The following is a 17,183-nucleotide window of genomic DNA, read 5'->3' on the forward strand; positions in this document are numbered from 1 at the left end:
TAGCTATCAGAACAATATAGTTAAATTACCTCTATAAATATGAAAAAATAAAAGATGATTGTAATAGTGTAATACACTACACTGTTATTGTAGTGTGAAAGACGTTTATCTACTCTTAATTGTCCCACCTCTCAATTGCTATCTAACATGCACATATTAATTGTATGTCATACTTTTGCTTGGGCTCTGTTAGATGGTATAAGCATGCAGGATGTAACATCATTTTATAATTATCATGCCTGTTTTCAATACTTCTTCAGGTTATGGCAAATGATCCTGATAATGTGGATGAAGGAGATTTGAGTTACTCATTGCACGGGCACGGTGCTGCTGATATTTTCACAATAGATGAGAACACAGGAAGCATTTACGCACACAAGATGCTGGATCGGGAAGAAAGAGCACTGTGGAGATTTGTTGTATTGGCTACTGATGAAGGTGGAGAAGGACTTACAGGATTTGCTGATGTAATTATTAATGTGTGGGATATAAATGACAATGCACCCATGTTCACATGTATGCCTGATGATTGCAATGGGAGTGTCTTTGAAAATTCTCCTGCAGATACATTAGTCATGGAGATGAGCGCAGTTGATCGCGATGATCCAAATGTAGGTCTGAATGCTGTTTTGACTTACACCATAACAGAGAATGTAAGAAATGAGTTTGGTAGTGACATGTTTAACATCAATCCCAATACCGGTACTATCCGTGTGGCGGGGGGAGTTTTGGACAGAGAAAGGACTGCGATTTACTTTCTTACCATTGAAGCAAGAGATGGGGGAGGGCTAACAGGAACTGGCACTGCCACCATCTGGATTGCAGATGTCAATGATCACGTACCTAATTTCACAAAAGAGATGTGGCAGGCGGCAATTCCCGAAAACAGTGCCATCGACTCAGAAATTCTGCGAGTGTCTGCTACAGATGCAGATGGTGGGGAAAACGCTCACTTAACATTCAGCATCATCAGGGGAGACCCAGATCAGAAGTTTTATATTGAGAATGACAAAGAATGGCAATGTGCCACTATCCGACTGAAAAAAAAATTGGATTTTGAGAAAGCGCATGAAAGACAGTTTAATCTTACTATTAAAGTGGAAGATCTTGATTTTTCTAGTACTGCTATGTGCCTGATTGAAGTTGAAGACTCTAATGACCACAGTCCAGTTTTCCATTCTCAGCTTATTCAGACAAGCCCTATTTTTGAAAATGTGCCTGTAGGTACTACAGTAACCACAGTGAGAGCGACAGACAAGGATTCGGGTTTGAATGGGAACATTATATATTCTATAAAGTCAGATTCAGATCCCATGAGGCAATTTGTCATTGACCAGCATGGTCATGTGATTGTGGAGAATAAACTAGATCGTGAAGTCATTCAGAAATACAGTCTAATTGTGCAAGCTTCAGATCAAGGGACACCTGCTGAAACTGGAAGTGTTACAGTTTTAATTAACTTGCTTGATGTTAATGACAACGGACCAAGGTTTGAGGCACCATACATGCCAGTAGTTTGGGAAAACATGTTGAGCCCTGAAATAGTGCATATGAACCATTCATCAAAACTACTTCATGCATACGATCCCGATAGCGAGGAAAATGGGCCACCGTTTACATTTTCATTGCCACCAGATTATCAGAATTCTTTGGATTTTTCTCTTACTGACAACAGAGATGACACTGCAACTGTAACTGCTTTGAGGTCCTTTGACAGAGAAAAGCAGAAGGTGTTTCATCTGCCAATAGTTATAACAGATAGTGGGATTCCAGTTATGAGCTCCACAAACACCTTAACAATAACAATTGGTGATGAAAATGACAACTGCCATGAATCTGGCCGTAAGGATATCTATGTTTACAGTAACAAAGGTAAGTGTTATCTACAGTAGTTCTGTATTGGGCTGCTAATTTTGCTATTTTAGAACAGTTTTTCTATTTTTAATGGATCTTCCACTTCTGTGACAAACCACAGGAGCCTGAAATGGCCATGGTTTGAAACAGCTTAATGGCTTCTTGTCCATTTCCCGGTTGTACCCTACAAGATGCTCTCGCTCTCTGGGTACCAGTTGTGTGCTGTCAGAAACAGCAGAGCAATAACGATGGTTTGTGGTTTTCACCCCTGAATATTATGATGATTTTTTTTTTTTTAATTTTAATTTTTTTAACTTCTCAGAATTTCATATGGAGTTATATTCATGTATCTTGCACTGTATTGGGTTGTGCTTGGCCTTCATGCCTTTCTGTGACATCCATGGTGTACTCACCTCTCCAGAAGTGGCAGAAATCAGTGGCAGGCTTTGCACTGTTTTAAGAATCTTGGATCATAGCCATCACCAAATTATGCGGGAATCTGAAAATAATTATCCCAGTAATGAAGCTGTGGAATATAAAGTGCGCCCAAAAGCAAAAATTAAATGCAGATTTATTATAATTTATCTCAACAGGAAAATGGTCAACAGCAGTGCTTGGGGAAGTGTTTGCACCAGATCAGGACGAGTGGGACAATAAAACATTTATCTCTGAAGGAAAACTGTTCAAGTGAGGATTGTATTTGTGTCACAATCAGTAATATTATGCTTTTGTAATTATTTTACTCACCATGTTTTTCCTTATGTTCAGGATGTACGCAAAACTGGGATTATTGAGTTTATTAAGAAATGTACTTTTGAATGTACTTAACAAGAACAAAACAAAAACAAAGCTCTGATAACTAGTCACCAAGAACTTAATGCATGAAAAGATTTTTTCTTTCTTTCTTTCTTTCTTTTTTTTTTTTTTTTTACTGTAGAGAATGCTGGCTCACACCATGATGTTTGTTTTTAATCCTTACTTTTTAAAAATGTACACATTCTGTAAGATCCAATTTAAAAATTGGCTGTTTTTACTGCATGCCACTAACCATCAGAATTAATGGAATACAAATCACAAATTCCAAGGGACATAATATAATCATTTCATTAAAATTGGACGCAGATTCCATGATTTCTGTTGATGATAATTCAAAATTGTACTGGAATACCATAACACTTCAGCTTATTGGAGTTAGTCTATTTATCAGTAGCCATTGGGACTGTTTCCATTTTAGGTTAATGCGTTACAGTAACATTCATGGAATATTTCCATAGTTACTCTTTACTTTCCCTTTGAGGTGGCACATGAAAACTGTGTCAGAGATTTCATTACTGACTTTTTCCTATTCTGAATGGGTGAATGAGAATCTTGAAGGACTCTGTGTGTTTCTGTCAGTTTCTGTTTTCATGTGGACCTGTACATGATGGCTATGTTGAACTCCACAGTTACATTGATCCTATAGACTGCTTGCTTTGATTCAGGACAGGGAAGGTCTAGGGCTTTGGAAGTCAAAGAAACATCGTTGTGGGAGCCCTGCAAATTGTTTGGTCTTTGCTGAGCTCTTCCTGTTGTTCATTGATGTTGTTTGTGGATTTCCTAAGTTTTGATCTGTAACCTTCATAACAACATCTAAGGCTTTATGAATTAAATTAATGAGTAATGTAAGCTCTCAGTATTGGTTTATTAAGTTTTCCTGATTGAAGGTTTATGTCTAGGTCTTTCAGATTAAATCAGAGAACTGGTTCGCTGATGATGGTGGATAATGCTCCTCAAGGAATATACAACTTAAAAATCAGAGTTTCAGATGGACTGTGTCCTGATGTTATATCTGCAGTACAAATCCACGTCAAAGAGCTGGAAAATGAAGCCATACAAAACTCAGCCACCGTGCGTCTCTCAGGTTTGTTTTAGTGCCTGCTGAGAGTTTAGATCAGCTGTGTCTGTATTTAGTGACTTATTTTATGATTTTGATTTAGAAACAATTGTAGGGCAGATGTACTTTTCTGTATGCTTCTAAATAAGTTGAAAGATTAACCTCTATTTCATGTTTATCTATTGTTGAATTCTAAACTCAGATATCACTGCAGAAGATTTTATACAGAGTGGTGAACATGGCAAAAACAGATACAACATGTTCAAGGAATTACTGGCAAAAATGCTATCAGTTAAGTTTAGTGATATCATTGTCTTCGGTTTGATGAACGCTGATGGGAAACAGGCAGACGTGAGATTTGCAGTTCACGATGGCTCAGCTTATTACAGACCTGAGAAACTGCATGCTGAGATGGCAGCATTTAAAAATGAGGTACGTTCTAGGGTTGTCCTGTGGACTCAGTGTTTGGGTGAATGACACATTCAGGGTATGTTTTCCAGACTTTTTACTGGAAGAATATGCAGGATCTGCAGATCCTGTTTTTTGCCTCACTTGAGACAAAACATTTGTCAAGCAAATGCTAAATTCAAGTTGTCTTCCTTCCCCATAATCCCTTGCATACAATGAGTGAAGTCGGTTGCGATAGATACAACAGCTTTTTGTCGCACACTGATGGCCCTGTGTGGTACAATCCCCTGTGTTCCCAGTCAGTTTCATTGTATAATCTATCAGACATGATTTCATACTCTGATATCAATCAGAATAATTCTTAGAAGATAAAGTAGTACTATAATACAGAGAACGTCTTGAAAGTGACAGCTTTTTGAATGTTCTAGATGCTGATGGAAATACCAAATCTGCTTGTGGTTAGACCTTATAGTAGAGGCTTGATGTCACCCAGATTGAAGTTCTGCTGTACAAAGAGATGGCAGTCAATAGAAACAATCGTGCTGGAAGGAAGATGCAGGTTAGAAGAACAGTTAAATTAGATAAGATAGATGGAGACAACTAATTGTTTTATTTAACTTATCAAGGAATAACTCTTAAATATGATGGGATTCCTCCTCTCATTTTGTTTTTTAAAGAAGGAAATAATTGTAAAATATGTTTTTTTTCCCTTCTGGATGATACCTAACTCTCCTGCTATCTTACCACTTTCTGCGTGCCCACTAACAGAGTTACCCAGGTGTAATCTATCTTGTCCCATTCTAGTTGAGTTTAATACATGGTACATCTTGTGGAAGTTTCAAGGAGGAACACTGCTTTCCATGTATGTCATTACAGTAGGGTCTGTATGATTCTTGACCAAACAGTATCTGTCTTGCCACCTGCCTGCATCCTGTATGATGTTACGTAGTGTGTACTGTAGGAACCTACTTGGAGAGCAAGTTGGAAATATGGTGCTATTCATAAAGTGTAATGTCTGTTTCTTCTGCTTACGTGTAGAATTATTGCAACAATAGTATGGAATATTGCACAGATTTCAGATATTGATATTCAGATATGACTGCTGAATTCATCAAAGCGGTAACAAGGGACTGCTTCACATACTGTAGTGAAAAAGTTAAGTTAGTATTAATTATATATAACCTTTCAGTATTAAATTAATAGCTCCAGTGACTAATTGCCAACAATCCACAGAAAACCAATAATATCTGAAGAATTTCTGCAGATTTCTGTAACGTTTAACTATAAATAAAGAAAATAAGTAATTAGTGCTGGAATTATTCATTGAATTGCTAAATAATTAATATATTTGCTTTACTTTCTTGGGATGTAGCTTTACAACAACTGTTTTTATTTAGCAGTAAAAATAATCCATTCTAATCCTGTAGAGGAGCTGAGATTGTTTATATACGCTCTGCTTTGCTGCAACAGTACTACATAGCTGTCTAAGAGTGCATTATTGACTCCCTGCTAATGGTGATTGATGTGAGCAACAGGCACCAGAGTGCTCTGACAGGATGTGTCATGTCAATGTAATGTACATTTTTTGCCTTTGGGGATGTGATTTCAATACACGTTATGATATTGTAGGATATCTGACAAATGATTATAAAGGTCAGTTTTCTTAGGGCTGTGAATTCAGATGACTGCAAAGCAAAACAAAACATAAGCTTCAGTATTTATGTATTTCCTTTTGTCTTTTCACAAGGTGTTTATAAAATAATTGACATTCATTTTATCCTTTGAAAAAATACATATTGAGTGTACAGAGAAGAATCTCATCTCATGTTGTTAGCATTACCTTTGTATATCTCCATTGCTTGTAACTATGCCATAGAGAGGCCTGTTGTTTTCAGGTTTAGCCACTAAATGCATGTCACTTGGTGTGTTTGAATCTTCCTTCAAATACAAATCAAATTAGGAAGCTTTGGGCACATTTTTTTAATGTCTGTTTGTGGAAACACCTTTACTGTATGACAAGACCTCTTTATTTGGGCCTTCCAAAGCAAATATTAATTAGTGATAAAAATAAGGAAATAGCAAAGATTAACATGGAATAAAAAATAATGACCGGGTGCTGAGTTGATTGCATTTTGTTTGAGACAGTTTGAGATGAAAAGGAAGCTTAGGGTGTAAATCAGTGGGCTGAATCCTAATTCCTGCAGACTCGTCACTGTCCGTAAACATTCCTGCTAAATGCAGCTCAGTGCTGCCATTTTCCAGTCTGCATCCTTATGGATGCAGAACTTAAGAGAAGTTAAGATGTAATATCTGAGCAGGAGTTACGGTTGCTGTCAGAGTGCAGGAAGTATGAGGTAGGCCACACAGCTGGGAAGGCAAGTATCACGAGTATCTCTGCTATCAGAGCCCTGATCCTGAGCAATAACACTGGTAGTGTGCAGCATCGATTTAACACATGCAATATCCATCATGTCAGGGATTTAAGCTTTCAGGAAATTCTCCTACTATAAAGTTTTCTGTGTAATCATGGCATTTGTTAAATCGTTTTGCTTGCCTTTATGGACAGGGGTGTTACTAATACTCAGGAAACTACAGTGTTCTGTTAATTTTATGATAGCTTAATTTTTATTTTTTTCATAAAGGAAGGAGTGAATAAAACCATGAGTAAGGAAAAGTCTGGTAATACGTCAAACTCTGTTTTCCCTTAGGTCCAGTCAGCGTTACAAGTGAGCATCTCACAGATTGATGTGGATGAATGTAGGAGCGCAAACTGTAGCGAGGGCAGTGGTTGTACAAACCACCTCTCTGTGAGCAACATCCCAACGGTGGTGGATGCAGGGAGCGTGTCGTTGGTCTCTGTGACGACCACCAGCAGCGCTGTCTGCACCTGTGCTGCCAGGAACCGAGTCCATCAGCCTTGTTCCTCCTATGCCCACAGCCCTTGTCTCAATGGTGGGATGTGTATTGATACTTTGAATGGTTACAGGTGAGGAAACTGCACCCCTTTTCTTACTTTTTTCCTTTTGTTCTAAAAGTGCCAAGTGTAGCTAACAAGATACAGCTCTTGTAAAACAGTGAGTGCAATCCTAGCTGAAGGAGAAACAGAAAACCTGCGAGTGTGCTAGAGTATAAAGTTAATGACAGCAGTATCTTTACAAGTGGCCCAGTAATGGTTGCTTTAGTCTTGATATCGATGGAAATACTGCAAGAACAAAAACCCTGGGAAAAAATGGTGGCATTATCAACATGTAACTTTTAAGGGCATTTCATTCAATAGGAATTAAGTAGCAATGGGGCAGAGGGGAATGGGATGTAGTGAAAACAGCAAGCAGTAAGGGCTTCAGAAAACACTACTTGGGAAAATTTCTTTACGGTCACATCAACTTGCATGCAGCAGTATTCCTTTGGTGAAATGACACGTTTTACTTGAGCTGAGTTCTCCCTGCAGTAAATTGACCAACTGATATTTGATGTTTCATTTTGCTTACAAAGCGAAATAATTTGATGTTTCCAGCACTGTGGTCTCAGAGATATTTTTCAGATGCAGATTTTATGGTGGCCAAATATATATATTTTTATATATAATATATAAAATATATATTATATATATATATTTATGTATTATAATATATTTTATATATATAAATATATTCTTCATTCTTAAGGCATTTTAATAATTGCTGAGCACCTCTGTATACCTGAGGAGGCAAACACCATTACTTCAGAGTGTGACTTCAGCCCTATGTTTACTGTACGTAGAACCAAAGAAACAGTTGAACACTGGGGAATTTTGACATATCTTTTGTTTGTGCTATTTCAGATGTCTTTGTCCTGCTTCATTTCATGGACCAGACTGCCAGCAGACTAAGCACAGTTTCCATGGAAATGGTTATGCATGGTTTCGTCCCATCAGGCCTTGTTTTGAAAGCTCCCTTTCTCTAGAGTTTATTACCGCAGTTCCAGATGGACTTCTATTATACAGTGGTCCTTTATCAAATCCAGAACCTGGGAATACAGAAAGCTTCATTGCCATAGGTAATGCAGCAACTGTGTGTGCAAAAAATTGCCTTTTGGGAATGCGTGGGCTGTGAGAAGTGTTCAGTCTTTCCATCTTATGAGATAGTTTATTTTCTGGGCTGAAAATGTTGAAAAACATTTTGAAGCATATTTTGAAATGTTCTTTAACAGGTCTTGCTTTTTGGATGTATTGCCTTTTTATAGCCTGTAACTATTGGTCTGTTGCAGAGGAAACCAAGGGGAGAATAAAACAGACAGAGTTGTATATTAAAAATAATTCTCCTAGAAAAGTTGTAGTGCCATAAGGAATTTTGATACTTTGAACATAGGCGTTACATGATCAATGCAGACCTATTGCATGCCATTCTTATCACAGGAAAATTCATACACAAGTAGAACTCACTGCCTGAAGTTGATACATATCTAAAAGCAGTAGCAAGCTGCTGCTTTTTTGTGAATTAATTAATATACAAGATGTGTGGCATAGTTGGTGCTTTTTTAATTATTTGAAAGGTAATGTTGAATATCATTAATCATTAATATCTTCTTCTCTATTTTACAATTACTTGTAAATCTGGGGAGAAGTTAGGAGAGAGTAAAATCTGCATTATAAAACTACAAATTGCTTATCAGGAATTAGCTCTAGTGTTTGACTCTTGACAAAGAAGTGACACAATCTCAAGTAGAGAAATACTGTATTAAATGAATATTTCTACATAGCAGTAGTCAGAGAATATAGTTATTTCTATACTGAAACTTCTATACTGAACCATTAATCCACATCCACCAGCTGTGCCAAAATATCCAAAATAGAAGGATACTTGTAGCTGGATGTCATTTATTTTTTCTGTGCTGTGTAAGAACTCTCCAGTGGCATTCCTGTGCTGAAGATGAGCCACGGCTCAGGTTCTGTGATGCTGCAGTTTCCAAGTCACCTGAATGTCTCAGACAAAACATGGCATCAACTGGAAGTGAGAACCAGTGGCCAGGTCAGTTGTTTGATTTTTCCCCTTCAGAATATTGGCATTTACCTATGTAGATAGGTGAGAGTAGAGAAAAGAGACTGGATAATTCTATGCATTATTCTAATCGTCCTTGTAGATTTAAGAGAAATCGTTTAACTACTCAGAGGTAAAAATTAAATCTTTTTTGTTAGATGATTCTGTTTTGGCTTGACTGTTTTTATTGCATGGTAGAAAACAAAAAAAAACTAAACAAAAAAAAAAGCAAAACCAAACGAAAACCAAAAAAACAACACTTTCTGCTTTATGGTCTTAAAAAGAAAAAAAAAAAAAGAGAGATGAAAAATTGCTGTCATTTTGCTTCCTGATTCTTGCAGTAATTCTTAATTCAGTAATGCTATGTTTTGGCATAGGATGTTCGGTTCACTTTGGATCACTGCAGCACAGCTGTTGTTTCAGAGATGGAAGGAGTGGGCAGGTGGCTGTCTGCTGACGATCGTACAAACTGCGAAGTCGTTGGGTCTGTTCCGCGAAGGGCCAGGTATGTTTGCTTGGCTCAGAGGAGCGACGGGAAGGAACTGCAGAGCGTGGTACCTTTAAGACTGCATTGAGCAAACTTCTAGTTTTCTGGCCTCTATCAATGCAAAATATTCTTTGTTCCTGCAGTATAAGAGGAGCGCGTGCACAAAAGTGCACTTGGTGTATAGCATTGTTGCAGCTTTTCCTGGCCTGAACACAGACATTTGAATTGTAATAAAGTATCCCACAGTTAATCTCCCAACAGACTTTGTTACACTAAAGAAAAAATAAATTATCCTTAACTTTAAAGGGCCGGAGTTTCTGCTCGCTGATCAGCTGTATTTCAGAAAGAGGAGATATTTGGCTTTTTCTGTTATTTTAGAAAGCCCGTATTCCTCAGAAATGCAGTATAGATGTTTAACTGTCTTGTTATGTAATGTCTTTGAAGATACATTCACATTTGCTTTTGTGATGCATATCACGTCAAAAGGTATTTGAATGGGAACCATGTTCTTCAGCTGGGCGGTGTAAAAGAATCGTTGCCATATTCCTACCCACAGCTGCTACACAAACACTTCTCTGGTTGTTTGCGCAATTTCATCTTGGATAGCCAGGTAAGAGAAGAGTAACGTCTTGCTTTAGCAAAGGTGGAAATTTCATTATTACTTTCATAGTAAATTTCTATTACTACTTAAATTATTGCTTCCATTATTCTTTTCAATGCCCTTGTGCATCGGTGTATAGTAGAAGAAAATTCTGGATTTTTCTGTCATAATTAGAGTAGCTACTCTGAAAAAATGCTTCATAATTACAAACAGATGTATTAGCACAAACCTCTGCCTTTGTTTATATCCTACCTTGGGCAGCTGTTTTTCATGCTGCTTTGCCCACACAGGGAACTTGTGAATGGCAACGGCTTGATGGTGTCTTTGTGCCAGGTGTGGTGTTTATTAGGAAATACAAGGTTTGGGTTTTTTTGCTATCAGACTCAGTTGAATTTATTCAAAGGAAACTACAGTCTTGGTATTTAATATTTAAAAATTGGACTTCAGTTGAAATAAGTTAAAATTTCAGTGTCAAAAAGCAAGCAGTGTCTTAAACACTACAACTGAAGAACAGACTAACATGATATAGCTAATTCTATTTAAGGATGAGGTGTAAATAACATTTTCTTTTGAAGGTATATGACCTTCAGTCTCCCGCAGAGTCCCTGAACAGCTTTCCGGGCTGCACACTTACTGATGGGAGCTGTGAGGCCATGGGCTCTTCTTCCTGTGGTATTCATGGGAGGTGTCTTGGAGACTGGGGTTCCTTTGCTTGTCATTGCCTGCCTGGTTACTACGGCTATCGATGTGATAAAGGTGAGGTCTGCTTTTCTGTTACATAATCAATAGGTTCATTTTACAATACAAACAAAATACAAATTGTAATGTTTGCAAGTAGTGATTGCTGAGAATTAGAACTGCACAACTGGAATTGGAATTTATGGTTCTGTTGATGTCTGAAATAGACTGTGCTGGGCTCATGGATCTGTGCTTTAAGTACAGGAGCCTTCTTTAATGGCTTTAGCCCTCATGGAGCCAAAGTCTGCAGCAAAAAGACAACTGTAGAATAGGTTGTGAAAATTGGTTGTAGCATTTTATCTGCAGTATTTTCTTTTGTTTTGGTCAGAGCTTCTGCTTTCCAGCTGTCATCCTGACCATTGTAAAGAGGAACATTAGGAGAATTAAGTCAGAAATAATTATGAGGGAAGATGAAGTAGGAGAGCAAAGGAGAAGTTGTGGAATCAGATGAAAGGACATAGCCAAGTTATATCTCACAGATCTCATGCTCTGCACTATAATAATTTCTTTTACTTTCAACTCTTATTATGAAAACAATGGGAATTGTAACATTTCCTCCTCTCTGCAGAATGGTTTAAAGTTCTTTATCCCTATCTTTTTAGTTGCCAGAGAGTACACATTTGGACCAGGAAGTCACATTCGTTATCAGCTTCCCATCAGTGTGCCTGCCCGCAGGACACTGTTTGAAGCCATGATAAGGACACGGCAGCCTGACAGTGTCATCACAAGCATGTTGTCCCGGAATAAGGATGAACATATAACCCTGCAGGTGAGCAGGTCGTCCCGGACAGTAATAGCATACAGTTAAATCGATGCCAGCCTATACTTAGCCCAGAGAAACTAGTCTAAGAGTTGGAGATAGAACTCAAATCCTTATGCTAAGCACAAAAACCTTTGGAGTTCTTTTTATGGATGCCTAAGATCTGAGCCTTTGGTTAAGACATTGACCCTGCAATCCACTTTGGAATCCCACTGCATTTCAAAGGAATGAAATTAATGCCTGCTTAAGTGAACTGAAATTAGCTGTACAGAAAAGCTCTGTCTGCTCTGGTGTCCTGTTCAGCCATGGCCAGGAGTGGCTGATTCTGCGTAGATCAGACTCTGCCAAGGAAGCTGCCTGTAAGCAGATCTAATGGGGTCGGCCTCTGAAAGTTACATCCTGTTGCACTTATACATACCACTGAATGAGGTGCCTTTTGAGCTAAGTTGTCACTGTAGAAGTGATGCACCAGATTCTCAAGCTTTTGTTGAACCCTATCAATTTGCCTGAGAGGCAGGCAAAAATTGCTCTGAATTAATTATGTACTATTGTGGATACACAGCTGCTAGTAGTTAGGTTGTCTAGTTCAGAAATACCTAAAGTAACTTTACATTATTATGCAATCATCTCAGTATATGCAGTGTAAATGTTCCTTGCATTTAAAGAAATACATATTTAAGGTTGATGACTACGTTTGTGTTTTAGTTCAAGTACTGTGATAGTTACAGATCAATATAAACTTCAGGTGATGACTTCTCTTTTCTGTCCTACTGCTCTGTTAATTATCCATAAGGTTGTTCGGGGATTCTTAGCAGTCTCATATAATCTGGGTGATGGAGATTATTTTGTAAGCCTTCCAACCTACAACATTGATAATGGTGAGTGGCATCACATCACACTGGACAGAAATGAAAATGAATTTACTCTTCGCCTTCATGAAGGAGGTGGGAAAAGAGAAATTCTGAAAGCAGCAGGAATATACAAAGAGATTGTGATTGACCCCAGCAGCTTGGTCCTTGGAAACAGCTACCCATTTGATCTCAACAGGAGTTTTCAAGGTAAGGAATTAATGATCTACGACGTTCAGAATATGAGCATGTGAAAGTGAAAGTTTACTGATACTACACTGGCATGCTGAGAGAGATTTTCCCCATTTGTGTAGAGCCCATAGTAACTGGATTTTTTGGGTGACTCTCTGCAAGAGGACAAATAAACGGTTCTGACTAGGAGAAGATACAGCAGAGAAATATGTGGGCATATTGTTAGCTACAAGATTTCAGTCAAAGATGGTAACCTCTTCCCATGACTGTGTATGGAGCATTTGTAACTGAGATCCAAATGAGGTACACTGGTACCCATTGAAAGATATTGCAAAACTGCAAATTGGAATTCTCTACTGAAAACACACATACAGGTCTGCAGCAGCACTTGGGTTTTGTAGAAAACATTGGGAATCTTGATCAAAACTTTAAGAGATTCTCTCAGATAATAGGGAAGAGTAATAAGAAAGTTCGGATAAACACAGTCCTAGATTTAAGCTTTGGTAGACTGGGTCCTTTGTCAAGCACAAATTATGCCAAAGCTTACAGCTGCTTCAAATCATTCTTGCTGAATGGCCTTTAAAACAGTCTCTTTGTGTCTTGCCTCAGGATGTATGAAGGATGTCAGATTTAATAACTACAGGATCCCCCTGGACACTCACGCAAAGGAGCTGGTGTCAATATTAAGTACCCGAGGTGTCACAGAAGGCTGTTCTTCAGAGGCTTGTAGGAATAACCCTTGTAACCAGGAATTTATTTGTATTGATTTGTGGATGATGCATGAATGCAGGTAATTAATGGAAATGAAAGCACTCTCCGTGTTCAGGTAGGAAAAGGTGGTTGCTGGAGAAGCATGCAGCTTCAAGACTGCCACTCATCAAATTGGCTGAACTATGGAGAAACAACTGGATGCTGCAGAGACATCAGAGAACACTCTCCTTTAAGGTGCTGCCCTTAGCTGATGTAAATCAGAGTCATCACTGATTCTGCAATGATTTTGGCTGCCTGTCTTAATTGAAAAATGTTTAGAGAATAGCAGAATGTGCAAAATGTTTTAAAACCCCCAAAATTATGCAATAGGATATGTCAGAGTGCAGTGCATGGCTCTCTCTCTTCAGGCTTATGCTGTGCAATTGTACATGTGCTTTCTTTTGCTAGTACCTGACTCTTACATCACTTAAGCTGTGACCTTAGATCCCCTACAGGCCTCACAAGTTGAATTAAAAGCACCATAAGAGTTGTGTGTTCAGCTGGGGCTGAGTTTAGGTTTTTGTAGGATGGGTAATCTTGCAGAAGGCAGTGCAACTACCTCAGTTCTGAAAGTCCCAGATGTAAAAGTGTAGAGTTGTGGAGCTTGCTATTGTATGACTGCTCTAGAAAAAAACTACAGTTCTGTAGTTACTCCAATACAAGTAACTTCTAGCAGCTTCTTCAGCAATTATACAGAGTCCTTAAAGACTGTTCTAAAGTATTAAATGATTTCTTTCATGTCTACTTTTCTCAGAGTTTAATGGTTTTGTTTTGCCTTCATCTTTTCAGTTGCCCTCCGGGACACATGATTGTGGAGAATGCCACAGGCAGGCAGTGTGTCCTCACTGCATGTGCAAAAAGGCCCTGTAACTATGGTACCTGCATCTCACAGTCACCAACCGAGTTCCAATGCCACTGCCCTGATGGCTATACTGGACGTAACTGTGAAATCACGTTGGCAATCTTTCACAAGGATACAGGCCTGACCTTTAGTTCCATGTTTGCAATCTGCATTTGCTTTTTGGCGCTGTTAGGTAGTTATGGTAACTACTTATTGTACTACCTCTGGTGATCTCATGTGTCCACCTTGTCCTAGTCATCATCTCATCCTCACGCTGAACTAAAGTTTCCTGCTGGCAACTTGACTGCCTTAACTTCTTTGCCATGGTTTCATCTCCATCAGCAAACTCATTTCTCATCCCCATGTGCATATGTTGCTAAGTGAATAACATTTGATAGCTATGGAAAATCTCCGTTGTTCTATTTTCTGCACATTTTCACTTCATTCCTAAGGAACTGTTCAGATAGTAACTGGAAACAAATGCAATTGAAGAGAATGAGGAAAAAACGCTACCCAGCAACACACTGTTTGAAATACTTCTGATCATGAAACATTTTTCAGTCCAGCAGAAATGCGCTGTGATAGGAATGAACTCGATTGGAGAGAGCAGTCTCCTGCATCTTAACCAGTTGTGACATAATTCTCAGCTGCTTTTTGCTTCTAGAACCATTTTTGTGCTTTGGTATTTGGTTGCAGAAAGAAAAGCCAAAGAAGGATCTCAATGCTGAGGAAGGACCACGTGTGCGGGCCCTTCTTATTCATGTTTCATGAAGGTTTGCCTGAGTAAGAACACAGGATTTCGCTCATAGCTTTTACAATTTTTATTTAGTTCAGAAGTTGTACTGAGAATACAAAAGTTTATTGAGGGCTATTTTGAATTTATCTGTAGCTATGGAAATACCATCTCTTTCCCTGAGTCTGCTATGTTTGCCATGCAAATATGAACTGCAGATAATGTGGGAAGTTAGCTGGCTTCACAGCTTTTAGAATCTCAGTTACTTATCATTGAGAAGAGATTATTATCCTAAAGGACTTTTTCTTTTCTTGTGACATAACAGTTTTATTGTGACTTCATGCTGTTACTTGTACTTGACTGAACCTGACTGAGAAATCAATGACAACTTGTACATAATAATCTTGCTGGTCTCTCAGGTCTAAATTATACATCAGAAACAGTTGTTTTTAACCAAGTTTTGTGTGTTGTGAAAGATGTGGTTAACTATGGTACTATCACATACCTGCAGCTTTTGTTAGGAGGAATTTTAATAAAGTCACTGTTCTCAAGATCTCAAGTGCCCTTTCTCTTACATATCTTCCAGAAAGTAGTAATGCATTATAAAGTGACTTAATACGTGCAATTCTGTTACACATTTGTCAATTGCCAGTAGATTAGAAAAGTTGCTCTTCTGATATCTGAATAAATCTCTGAAATTCACATTTGGAACCATTTTGCAAGTAAAGCAACGCTGGGCGGCTTCACCTTGGTTCAGTATCACAAACAGGAGAGGTGCAGAACATGAAAAGACTTCTTGAGTATCTCAACATCAGCTCAGCTAAATAACAGCTGCCAATATAAGTTACCATATGTGAAAAATCACGTGCTACGTTTCTGGGAATCTGAGGGGAGAAAACATCCTGAATGCATTGATTTAGCTTGAAGAGTCCAGGCAGAGAGCAGTGCAGGGAATGGGCCACAATGTGTCCCAGTTTTAATTCAGAGCTCATGTAGATGGTGTTACAGAACTGCCCTTGGAAGGATATTCTGATTTAATTCACCGCTGTGTTCGTTAGCGGTACCAATGCTCTAAGGGCTTACTATGAGCTTTCATCTGTTTTTAGAGTTGCTAGCACACTAACGCACAAGTTTCTATTTATGCTGTGTTCAGTATCTTATACTGAAGTTTTTCAGCTGTCAGTGTGAGAAATGTTTAAATTGACAGGCGTTAAGGCAAAACAAGACTTTTTCCTATGAGTATGTGTAAAAATAATTTCTTCTTTTGTCTGTTGTCTTCTACACTCTAAACGCCTTTTCTTCATTCATATTCACTTGTAACTACATTGAAGAGTGCAAAAATCAATCACTTCTTGAGAAATACAAAACTACAGCCCTAGTGCTTCTGATTGTACACCAGTTCTGTGGTCCTTGTGTAGAGTGGCTGATGTCTTAGTCACACTGCAGCACTTCCGTACATATTCTGAATTTTGTTTTTTGCTCCTGTGCATTTACACAGCTCTGTTCAGTGCTGTCTTCTTGTGGGCTCACTGGAAGCGTCACAAAGGTCTGGAAGGAGCAGTTCACCGTGCAGCTGCACATCATGATGATTTAGAGGACATCAGAGAAAATATCCTCAACTACAATGAAGAAGGGGGTGGGGAACAAGACCAAGTAAGGATTGCTGTGCTACATTACTGTTAAAAGGGGACTGAGGCTCACCATGATAATGAAAATGTGTATTAGGCTTTTCTTTACAGCTGAGGACCTTACCCTTTGTTCTGCAGTTTTATTAATGCAACTGATAAATCAGTTATTTGCAAGGTCTTGCACGCAAGGGTTCATGTTTTGTAAGTAGATAAGTGCCTATCAATTTTTAATTTGTCTCCAAGCAAGTGATCCTATGTGCATCCTTTATGTTCTGGTAGTGTGAATTTAGCAGTAAAGAGCCAAGAGCTGCTATCTGCTTTCATGGCTCTGGAGGTGCTGTACTCTGCTGAGTACTGCTGTAGCACCATGGGCTTGAAAGAGCCTAATGTGGACTATTCTGTATAGACCGTTTCTTCTTGAAGTCTGGAGATAGCATTTTTTCTGCTATTCCAAA

The 17,183-nt window shown here is 38.5% G+C and overlaps 1 protein-coding gene across 3 annotated transcripts in view; it reads left to right on the forward strand.

The window, feature by feature from the left end:
• Positions 1–17,183, forward strand: part of LOC128082441 (neural-cadherin-like) — a 45,185-nt gene that overhangs the window by 26,757 nt on the left and 1,245 nt on the right. The window contains exons 18-32 of one of the 3 annotated variants that reach the window (XM_052686567.1): positions 261–1,872; positions 2,448–2,541; positions 3,570–3,754; positions 3,930–4,159; positions 6,844–7,121; positions 7,956–8,170; positions 9,014–9,141; positions 9,528–9,655; positions 10,124–10,247; positions 10,814–10,994; positions 11,579–11,745; positions 12,530–12,794; positions 13,386–13,566; positions 14,316–14,560; positions 16,599–16,753. In XM_052686567.1, coding sequence (XP_052542527.1) covers positions 261–1,872; positions 2,448–2,541; positions 3,570–3,754; positions 3,930–4,159; positions 6,844–7,121; positions 7,956–8,170; positions 9,014–9,141; positions 9,528–9,655; positions 10,124–10,247; positions 10,814–10,994; positions 11,579–11,745; positions 12,530–12,794; positions 13,386–13,566; positions 14,316–14,560; positions 16,599–16,753 — 4,188 coding nt within the window. Of the gene's footprint in view, positions 1–260; positions 1,873–2,447; positions 2,542–3,569; positions 3,755–3,929; positions 4,160–6,843; positions 7,122–7,955; positions 8,171–9,013; positions 9,142–9,527; positions 9,656–10,123; positions 10,248–10,813; positions 10,995–11,578; positions 11,746–12,529; positions 12,795–13,385; positions 13,567–14,315; positions 14,570–16,598; positions 16,815–17,183 lie in introns of those variants that run through there. The other 2 variants (XM_052686564.1, XM_052686565.1) reach the window with 2 other exon arrangements.

This window comes from Tympanuchus pallidicinctus, unplaced genomic scaffold, assembly GCF_026119805.1.
Source record: "Tympanuchus pallidicinctus isolate F22 unplaced genomic scaffold, pur_lepc_1.0 scaffold22, whole genome shotgun sequence".
Classification (NCBI taxonomy): Eukaryota; Metazoa; Chordata; class Aves; order Galliformes; family Phasianidae; genus Tympanuchus; species Tympanuchus pallidicinctus.